Raw genomic sequence first — 10,807 nt, forward strand, 5'->3', positions numbered from 1 at the left:
TCCCTGAAGGAAAAGCAAAACTTCCTTAAATAAAAAGTGTATAAGGTATTTGAGAATTACAACCAAGAGAGGAGCAAGCAGAGGGATTAACTACAGGTAATGTAAAATCGATAAAGAAATGAAGACTGACATGAAAATTTGAGGAAAACCTTCTGTTTAACTAATATTAGCTAATTTCACCTAGCGTAAAATACACTGATTTTATTGGAGGTAAACCAGCGTAGGCCAGTTGAGAGAGTCTGAGCTTCTGGTACTGTGGAATAATTAAAGAAAATGAACGGTATGAACCCTGGTACGTCACGCACTGACTATCCAAAGGGATTAGAAAAATGCACTGCTAGGACTATCTCCCCATGCCTCCAGGCTCCGCTATTTCATCACTGCAGCGGCTGCTTCTGCTGGGAGGAAGGAAAGGAAGACACTCGGAGGAGAAGAGAGCAGATCTTCATTTCCTGTCACTCGTACAACCCGAAGAGCAAGAAATGTGTTGCTGAAAGGACTTTTCCCCAAGGTGCCAGCCTGTTCCATGGGCTCCAGCATGGAGAACTCCCACATGCACGTTACACACCCTTGGACTGAGTTCATGTCCACTGGTGAGCCATCTGGAACCTGTAAAACTGCTGCCATTCAAAAGGTATATAACCTGCCTTCCAAACATCTTTCCAGTGCGGCTGAGAGGATCTGGTGGAGATGAAGACTTCTCTTGTCACCTTGCTGGCTGCTGTCCTGTGCGTGGAGCAAGGTGAGCCTCTAAAGCTGCTACTAGTTAAGATAAGGCTTATAGAGAAGATGGTGAAAACTTTTCGTGTGGCAAAAATTTAGAGGGCTGTCGTCAACTTTGCAGTATTGCAACGTTGCAGCCATGCTGCTACCAACTTCCTTTTGCACCTTGATTAACAATTTGCTGCAGAAATAGGATCCTAATAAACTAATTCTTCTTTCCAGCCGGCAGTACTGAGTGATAGCGCTCTAATTGTATGGTGCTGGATGCCAGGTTATATCCATGCAGTGGTCTATGGCATCTTCCCAAATGATGCAAGTTAGAAGTGCCAGAAAGCATAAAAAAAACATATTTTTTTTTTATCCATGTCAGTTTTTGAGTATTTTACAGACTTTTCATTACTGCTGCTTCCTCCATTGGAGCGAGCCACGTGGTTTGCGATGTGTCTTGCTCCCTAGGAAATGCACCAATAAGAATTTTAATAGATTAAATCAGAGGTAGAAGTGAAAGAGCTTTTCCATGCATATGTCATGCTAGAGGCATCCTTCTCGCAAAGGGAAGTCTGAGGTACTCTGAATGTGTGTCCTCCTTCTGGGACTGATACGCACGTGTTGCTACCTCTCTACTTGCACGTAGGAATAATGACCAGATTGCCAATATTTCCCCCACGCTTGATGGTTTCCCAGAAACCATGATACATATCTAGCAGGGGTTGAGAAAGAGGTATCTAATTAATTCTTGCTCTGATGTATCAACTCCCTACTCCTACATTTTTTGGACAGATGGTTCTGCAGCATGCCTGGAATATCAGAAGCTTTGGGCAGTTTTGGGGTGGGAAAAGGAGTATTCAATTCTAAAAAAAGAAAGGATTTTGTACCCATAATTCCTGAATGCAGTGACACAACATGGACAGAGGAGAGTAATTACAAAGGCAACACCCTCAGTGTTACTCAGGATGAAGTGGAAAGCTAATAGAGATCCAAGACTCTGGCAGCACACATTCATGGTGGGACACATTATTGCTGTAGTAGGCTGATGACGTTTTATATTGGCATCAGCTTCCAAATGGGCTTAAGGACAGTCTTTTATACAGCACCTTTCTGTAGCCCAGTCTAGATTGGAGAAAGCTAGGAATTCTAATATCAAGGCTTTCACATTGAAGAGTAAGAGATTGCAGCTTTCTGGCCTAATACAGGGACAGAGGAAAACTTGGAGATAACTGTTATTTAATCCTTCTCATGTACCTGGGGTCCCATTCAAGACCCTAATAAGCAACTTTTGATCAAAAGTGTTGATCTCTCAGCCCACCAAAGAGGGTCTGTTGCCATTTGCATCCATGAACTCACTGTTATAGATATATTATGTCCAGAAGAAATCTTAAAAGGTCATGATCCTTTTCCTTGCTCCAATACTGGACCAAACCAGGCAGATATTTGTCTAATGTGGCCTTGAAAGTTTTCAGCAAAGAAGATTCTACAGCCCGGAATTGCTCAGACTCTCATCCTTTTAGAAAGTTAGTCTTAATATCTCTTAACATCTCTTTTTGTACAGTTTTCCTGTGTTTTCACCAATGCATGTGTAGAACAGTTTCTTACTCTCTTCTTTGCAGCTTCTTTTTGCTTGCATAAAGACTGTTACTGTGTCTTTCCTCAGCATTTTCTCATTGTTAATAAACAAACTAAATGCTTCCAACCTTTGCTACACTGTTGGATCCCAGGCATTGGGAACAAAAATCCAGGAGGATCCAAACATAGACCCACCATCAGTGATGAAGGAGTTAGTATGTATGTATGTGAATTATTATGTAGGGGTCAACAGGAGCCTGACCCCTACAAATCGATGGGCCCTGATGCCATCCACCCGAGGGTGTTGAGAGAGCAGGCTGATGTCATTGCAGGGCCACTCTCTATAATCTTTGAGAAGTCGTGGAGATCGGGGGATGTCCCACAGGACTGGAGGAAGGCAAATGTTACCCCTATCTACAAGAAAAGCTCAAGGGAGGATCCGGGTAATTATAGGCCCATCAGTCTTACTTCAATCCCCAGGAAAGACATGGAATGGATCCTCCTGGGGGCCATCACGAGCCAAATGAAGCACGTGATTGGGAAAAGCCAACACGGCTTCACAAAAGGCAGATCGTGCCTGACAAATCTGGTGGCCTTCTATGACAAAGTGACCTGTTCGGTTGACATGGGATGAGCAGTCGACGTTGTCCACTTGGACTTCTCCAAGGCCTTCAATACAGTTCCCCAGGGCCTCCTCCTGGAGAACCTGATGCGTTATGGCCTGGACAAGTGATCTGTGCAGTGGGTGAGGAATTGGCTGACGGGCTGCACCCAAAGGGTGGTGGTAAATGGCTCTTTTTCAAACTGGCAACCCATCACAAGTGGGGTCCCCCAGGGATCGATATTGGGCCCAGCGCTATTCAATATCTTCATAACTGACCTGGATAACGGGATCAAGTGTAGCCTGATGAAGTTTGCAGATGATACCAAACTGAGTGGGGAAGTAGACACTCTGGAAGGGAGAGCCACCCTGCAGGAAGATCTGGATAGGCTGGAAGAGTGGGCTAACGAGAACCTTATGAAGTTTAACAAGGACAAGTGTAAGGTCTTGCACCTGGGAAAACATAATCCAGGAGTGCAGCTCACACTGGGATCCACCTGGCTGGAGAGCAGCTCCGTGGAGAGGGACCTGGGGGTCCTGGTGGACAGGAAGCTCAACATGAGTGAACAGGGTGCTGCTGCGGCCGAGAAGGTGAAGAGGAGGCTGGGCTGCATCCAAAAGGGCATCACCAGCAGAGATAAAGAAGTCATTATCCCACTCTACTCGGCACTTGTCAGGCCACACCTGGAATACTGTGTACAGGTCTGGTCCCCGTTATACAAAAAAGATGTGGTCAGGCTGGAGGGGGTCCAGAGAAGGGCCACCAAGATGATCAAGGGTCTGAAGCCTGCCGTGTGAGGATAGGCTGAGAGAGCTGGACTTGTTCAGCCTTGAGAAAAGGAGGCTTAGATGTGATCTCATCACCATGTACCAGTACTTAAAGGGGAGCTACAAAGCAGATGGAGACTCCCTTTTTACCAGGAGTCCCATGGTGAGGACAAGGGATAACGGGTACAAGTTACTCCCAGGGAGATTCCGATTGGACATGAGAGGTAATTTTTCACACTGAGAAGAGTCAACCATTGGAATAATGTCCCCAGGGAAGTGGTTGACTCTGCTATGCTGAACATGCTTAAGACTCAGCTGGACGTGGTGCTGGGCCATCTCGTCTAGATTGTGCTAGTAAGGTTGGACCAGATGATCCTTGAGGTCCCTTCCAACCTGGTATTCCATGATTCTATGATTTGCTCTGAGGTCATCTTTTCAAGATCTCCGACCATTTGTCCTCCCTCTCCTCTGGTGTCTCTCCAAATGCTTTGCATAGTTTTTGGAGTGCCACAGACAGATTTGGTCATTGGTGTTCCAGCTGATGCCTTGCCAGAGTGGAAAGGCCACTTTGCATATCTTGCACATGACATTGCTGCCTGTGTTCCCTTGAGTGACATTTGTTTTCATCACTGTAATCTGACATGGTTGACTCCTTCTGTTTACACTGCAGTCCTTAATTGTAACTCAACCAGTTGTTCCTCATGCTACATTTAAGTGGCTATTTTTTATCTTAGTGTAATATATTTCTCTTTATTGAACTGCATCCATTCTTTTTTTTCATTCTTTTATTACATCTATCTGTCAAAATCACTTAGAACTCCACTTACTGTATGTTTTCAGCTATTTTGTCCTTGGCATCATCTGAAAATGTGATGTGCATCCTCTATCACATCCCTACTGTCACTAGTTATGATGCTGAATAGACCTGAGCCCACAGCAGAGCTCTGGAGAACCTTATGAGTTGCATTGCTCCAATTGATTTGACCAATAACCATTGCGAACTACCCTGTGAGGGTGTTTTCATGTTTGGCTTTGCACTCATTCTGTTGCATTTTCATTAGTTTGTGTTTCCTGGGCTTGCTCATAACAATGTCATTCAAGATCGTGCCAAAAATTTTGGTAAAACCTTATTGCATCTCCCCTACCCTGTACATGAAGATTCATCTTTTTTAGTGATGAATGAAGCAAAAAAGCTACACAGTGTTACGGCCCTCTCAGCATCAACAGTCGGTAACTTTTTCCTTCCCTTCCCTTCCATCAGGAACTTCTCATTTAATGGTCTCTCTGACCTACATTGCCCTTCCACTTTCTTACTGCGAACTTCTTATCGGGCAAAACTGCACTCACACGAACGTGTCCTCTAGTTGCTTTCTGCCCTTTCCATACTGACAGGCTGTCCCCAGACTTACCCGGAACTTAACAAGCATTCTGCACTGTATTTGCTTCCCTTTCAAAAAATGTCTGTGTTTTTAAAGTACCTCATCCCCTTGCCTACACACAAAACCACATACTTCGCTCTGGGTGATTTCACAAGCTCAGAACCCCACCACCACCATAAAACCTATAAATCAATTAATCTGCCTAGCTGGGGAGTGTTCTGCAGGCACTTTGGTGTGGTTTCTCATCCAGACTGTGTTTTTGCTCTTCTTCCTTTTTATCATTACTTTACAGAGGCTTTCCAGAGGTCTACCTACCACCTTCTGGATTTGAAGGCAAGCGGTACATTCTTGACAAAAACAGCTCGTCGCTGCCTGCCCTTCCTGCCAGTCATCTTCTGTATCTGTATTATAGATGTATGAATTATCCCACCAAATCTGTGTTTACCCGTTAAACCATACTTTTGGTTAAGACTTCCCATTTATTCTCTATCTTACAGTAGCACGCAGAAGTTCGACAGAGAATCTGACTACTCTCGTCAGACTTCCTAGGACTGAGGTTAGGCCAGTTCAGTTAGTGGCGTTCAACCACAAGAAAGGATACGTGACAGTAGTGTCCCAGCCAGATGAAAGGGAAGTAGGACACTGGGCATTGTCCACCGCCTCGAAATGCTCCAGGCAACCTCAAGTTCTCCCTTGCAAGCCCTGCCTAGGCTTGCCCAGGAGAAGCGACCGAGCAGTAATTGGCAATTCACATGGCAGAGCTCTGAGGACAGAGAAGCTATTGCTCAGCAATAATCTCCATCATAAAAGACCCCAAATCCTTGAATTCCACTCACATCTACTGCTGCCAGAGATTGCAAACAGATCGATAACACTTCACAGTCTGAGACATATGAGACAGAGAGGGATTTAACATTGCTGCCACGGGTCAAGGGATAAAGAAAGTCACGGGCCATTCACACACAAGCATTCATCAGGCTATAACGAGGAAAATGGAGATATCTGGATTGTAGGCATTGTGGTTCCTAAACCATGTAATGTGCTTTTTTTCCCCCCCCAGCTTACCCATTTATGTGCTACGTGTGCCAAGAACAGGAGTCCAACAAGAACTGTTTGACCATTTCCATGTGCGCAAAGGAAGACAAATACTGCGTGACTGTCCGTAACAACGTTGGAACAAGTATGTTTCTGAGCAACATCTTGTTTGTGTTGTAGAAGAGCAGTCCCAGGAATGGGCTTTCATCCCAGTCACGGCCACGTAAGGGAACAATAGCCCCTATCACCAACTCTTAGAAAACACTGACCTTGTTGCTTGCCATTGCAGTCACTGCAATGTCGATACATACCTGAGATTGTTACCAGGAGTTGGGGAAATGCTGAAAATACATATATAGCAGCACCAGAGAGTGAACTCAAGCTTGGGGTTGTGTGCACTGCTTCATGGTTAGCTCCCCCAGCTTTGCATTGACTGCTCCAACTAGCTCTTGCTATGGCGATACTCACTCCCAGGGCTGTTTTCAAAAATGTTTGGGCAAAACTGCACCACGGCTGACTCCCTCTGCCATGCACAATCCTTCAGGTCTGTCCTTGGGGCTCTGCACCCTCAAACACACCTCCATGTGCTCTCAGACCAAATCTCAGGTCATACAATACATTCCCCCTGGTTTTATGCTGTAGGAAAACCGCCCTGGTGGGCAGCAACCCAGCCTGAGCATTGCGTCAGGCAGCTTGAACTGAAAGCCACCCACACATGCTAATTCCACTTTAGGGACAGACGAAACATGAAGCCCAAAGAAGACCAGCATCATGTTGCAGCAGTGTGGACATGGCCAGACTGTTGCTAGTCCTGAGCAGAGGACATATTTGCTTTGGGGACTAGTCCCTGGCCACCTTTTATTCACCAATGCAGATTTAGCCAGCAAAAAATTTTAACAATGATTCTTACATTCTACTCTTTCTTTTTTTCTCCCCTCTCCTGTATTAGAGCCCAACAAGCCTAAATATATCATCTCTAAGATGTGTTCTCCAACGTGTCCAGCAACAAGTCAGCAACAAAACCAAACCTATCAGAGGGTGTCCTGCTGTGAGAAGCCATTATGCAATGTGAATGGGGTCAGCAGCAAGCAAAGCAGCTATGGAGTGATGTCCCTGGGTGTCCTAGCTGGTATCACTTACATCTTTGCATGTGGACTGTGATGGGTTAGGAAAAGCTCCCCATGATGGCATTGTTGTCTGAAATAAAGGTGTGTTGCTCTGGGATAATTACTGCTCTCGAAGAGTCGTGCTTTGCGGCTGAGCTTCCCCTGGGATTTTCGAGAGAGTCTAAATAAGTTAGGTGCTGAACTCCCATTGATTTCCTAAGCCTACTTGAATCCTAAGTGTCCCCAGACATTCAAGTCACCTAAGAAAACACATAAAAGACAGCCCTTTTGACAAGTTCAGGCTTCAAATCGTTACAGCTCTGAAGAGATCCTTGAAGATATATTTTTGTCTCTTTGAGTTTCAAAGCACGGCAAGGAATAACAACCCACCCTGCCTGAAACACAGGTAATAGCTCAATACTTATGTCAGCACAGAGGGGATGTTCAGTATCTTCTGTTCACAGTAAGTTGGTTATCACATATCAGTCAAGCAGTTCATAAACAACTAAGTAGAGGTAAAGCTTATTTCTGGCAGATTTTGGACATTCCTCCAGCCTCGGTGGGGAACAATTTCTGGCTCCTCTGGATCTTTTCTCTTGTAGGGGTATCACATTTTGAAATGAGCACCCTTTATCGCCCAGGTCCGATGTGTTGGCTTAGCTTGGGGAAAAGGCAGAGAGGAGCAAATGTGGCTGAGAGAGGAAAGGCAGCAGCAGGGCACCAGCGGGGAGATGGGAGGGAAGAGGGAAGAGGGGGCAGCATGGTGAGCACTGCGCTCGAACTGTCTGCACGCTGCCTCCTCGTGGACCTCGTCCAGCTGGGAAAAAAGATGTCCCCATATCCATTTCCCTCTTTTGTTGCAGGACTGTGCTGGTTTTGGCTGGGGTAGAGTTAATTTTTTTCACAGTAGCTAGTATGGGGCTATGTTTTGAATTTGTGCTGGAAACAGTGTTGGTAATACAGGGATGTTTTCATTACTGCTGAGCAGTGCTTACAGAGAGGCAAGGCTTTTCTGCTTCTCACACCACCCCACCAGAGAGGAGCCTCAGGGTGCACAAGAAGCTGGGAGGGGACACAGCTGGGACAACTGACCCCAACTGACCAAAGGGATATCCCACACCATATGATGCCATGCTCAGCATATAAAGCTGGGGGAAGAAGAAGGAAGGGAGGAAAATTCAGAGTTATGGCGTTTGTCTTCCCAAGTAATGGCTAGGTGTGATGGAGCCCTGCTTTCCTGGAGATTTCCTGCCTGCCGATGGGAAGCAGTGAATGAATTCCTTGTTTTGCTTTGCTTATGTGTGTGGCTTTTGCTTTACCTATTAAACTGTCTTTATCTCAACCCACGAGTATTCTCACTTTTACTCTTCCAATTCTCTCCCCCATACCATCAAGGGGGAGTGAGCGAGCGGCTGTGTGGTGCTTAGTTGCCGGCTGGGGTTAAACCACTACAGTCCTTTTTGGCGCCCAACGTGGGGCTTGAAGCATTCAAGATAACAACAGGTTTGATTGGAATGTGCTAGATTTAATTTATAGCTCTTACTGCTGTTTAGCTATTAATGAGCAGGCTTCTATGCTTTCCACCGGGCTTGCTTGCCTTACTGTATATTAGAGTCTAGGGTTCGTTAGTGGCTGCTTTTTGCTCTCGCTGCTTGCTGTACTGCTGTACTGCTTATCATCTTACTCTGCTGTGCCTGGGAACACTTTGATAACAGCAATGGCCATGTTAACAACAGGGCATTGCTGCTGTTTCTGTGCTGCTGTACTGGACAGGCTGGAACTCCAGTGAGATCTTGAGTTGAAGGGACTGTGACCTGTGGATGAGTCCACGTGGGAGCAGGACACCCCGAAGCATCTGTGGCCGTGGATAAGCCCACGCCAGAACAGGTACATCTTGAAGCGTCCGTGGCCGTGGTTATGTCTGTGCCGCAGCAGGTGTACTTCTGAAGGGATTGTAGCCCAAGGATAAGTCCACGCTGGAGAAGGTACACCTCGAAGCATCTGTGACTGTGGATAAGTCCATGCTGCAGCAGGTACACCTTGAAGTATCAATGGCTGTGCATGAGGTCATGCTGGAGCGCCTCAAAGCGTGTGGCAATGGATAAGCCCACAATAGAGCAGGTATGCCCCTGGAGGGACTGTAGCCATGAGTAAGGCCATGCTGGAGCAAGTTTACTTCTGAAAGGACTGCGGCTGTGGGCGAGGCCATGCTGGAGCAGGTATATCTCTGAAGGCATTGTGGCCCATGGAGAAGGCCACACTGGAACAGGTGCACCTCGAAGCGACTGTGGCTGTCGCAGCAGGTATACCCCTGGAGATACTGTGGCTCATAGGTAAGGCTCCGCTTGGAGCAGGTACAACCCTAAGGGACTGCAGCCTGTGGATAAGTCCAAGCCAGAGCAGGGGCAGGGGAAGGAGTTCATTGCAATGTTAAACCCTAGAACCTGGCCCAAAGGGACCAGAGGTGGAGATTGTAATGGAAATACCTTTAAATTGTTGTAACCCACGATTTGAGTTGCATATTATGGGAATTATCACAGCAGGAACCACCTGAACCAATGGAGGACAAGCTTCACAAGAAGCAGTGCAAGTGCAGCAGTGACCCGACCTGAGCTGGCTTTGGTGCCCAATAACTCCACGCAACACACCACCTCTCCTGTCCTGAGCGACCACCATCACAGATGGAGCCCAAAGGCATGGACTAAATGAACTCAGTGTGAACTTTTGTGGACATTTTAAAGACATTTTAGAGGGGTGGTCTATAGCCTAAGGGAATGGTATCTGTGTATTATATCAAAGGATGGGAAGGGGGGTGGTGGTTAATAAGGTTGTACTGGATAGTGTGGTACCTGAGCATGATGTAAATGGTACGGAATAAGGGGTGGAAAAAGTGCCGGTTTTGGCTGGGGTAGAGTTAATTTTCTTTATAGCAGCTAGTATGGGGCTATGTTTTGGATTTGTGCTGGAAAGTGTTGATAATACAGGGATATTTTCATTACTGCTGAGCAGTGCTTACACAGAGTCAAGGTCTTTTCTGCTTCTCACCCCACCCCACCAGCGAGGAGGCTGGGGGTGCACAAAGAGTTGGGAGGGGCCACAGCTGGGACAGCTGACCCCAGCTGACCAAGGGGATATTCCATATCATATGACGTCATGTTCATCATATGAAGCTGGGAGAAGAAGAAGGAAGTGGGGGGACATTTGGAGTTATGGCGTTTGTCTTCCTAAGTCACCGTTACGTGTGATGGAGCCCTGCTTTCCTGGAGATGGCTGAACATCTGTCTGCCGATGGGAAGTAGGGAATGAATTCCTTGTTTTGCTTTGCTTGCATGCGCAGCTTTTGCTTTACCTTTTAAAGTCTCTTTATCTCAACCCATGAGTTTTCTCACTTCTACTCTTCCGATTCTCTCCTCCTTCCCACTGCAGGGGAGTGAGCGAGCGGCTGGGTGGTGCTGAGTTGCCGGCTGGGGTTAAGCCACAACAAGGGCCAAATCAACCTGACATTTTTTGCCACCTCCAGTCGTTTAGAGATTGTGAGATGGTTTCTACAAAACCATGTTCTTGGCATAGAAACGACTGATTGTGCTGGGCTTTGTTTGGTTTTGCACTCCAGGCCCTCTGTTCCCTCCTCT

The 10,807-nt window shown here is 46.5% G+C and overlaps 1 protein-coding gene across 1 annotated transcript; it reads left to right on the forward strand.

Moving 5' to 3' along the window:
• Positions 1-690: 690 nt before the first annotated feature.
• Positions 691-7,230, forward strand: LOC309595904 (lymphocyte antigen 6E-like; the record flags this gene model as incomplete). The annotated part of the gene is made up of 3 exons (XM_082323428.1): positions 691-742; positions 6,095-6,214; positions 7,019-7,230. 3 exons carry the CDS (start codon positions 691-693, stop codon positions 7,228-7,230), a joined length of 384 nt encoding a protein of 127 aa, XP_082179554.1.
• Positions 7,231-10,807: the final 3,577 nt, after the last annotated feature.

This window comes from Platalea leucorodia (genome assembly GCF_965183815.1).
Source record: "Platalea leucorodia genome assembly, chromosome: 1".
Lineage (NCBI taxonomy): Eukaryota > Metazoa > Chordata > Aves > Pelecaniformes > Threskiornithidae > Platalea > Platalea leucorodia.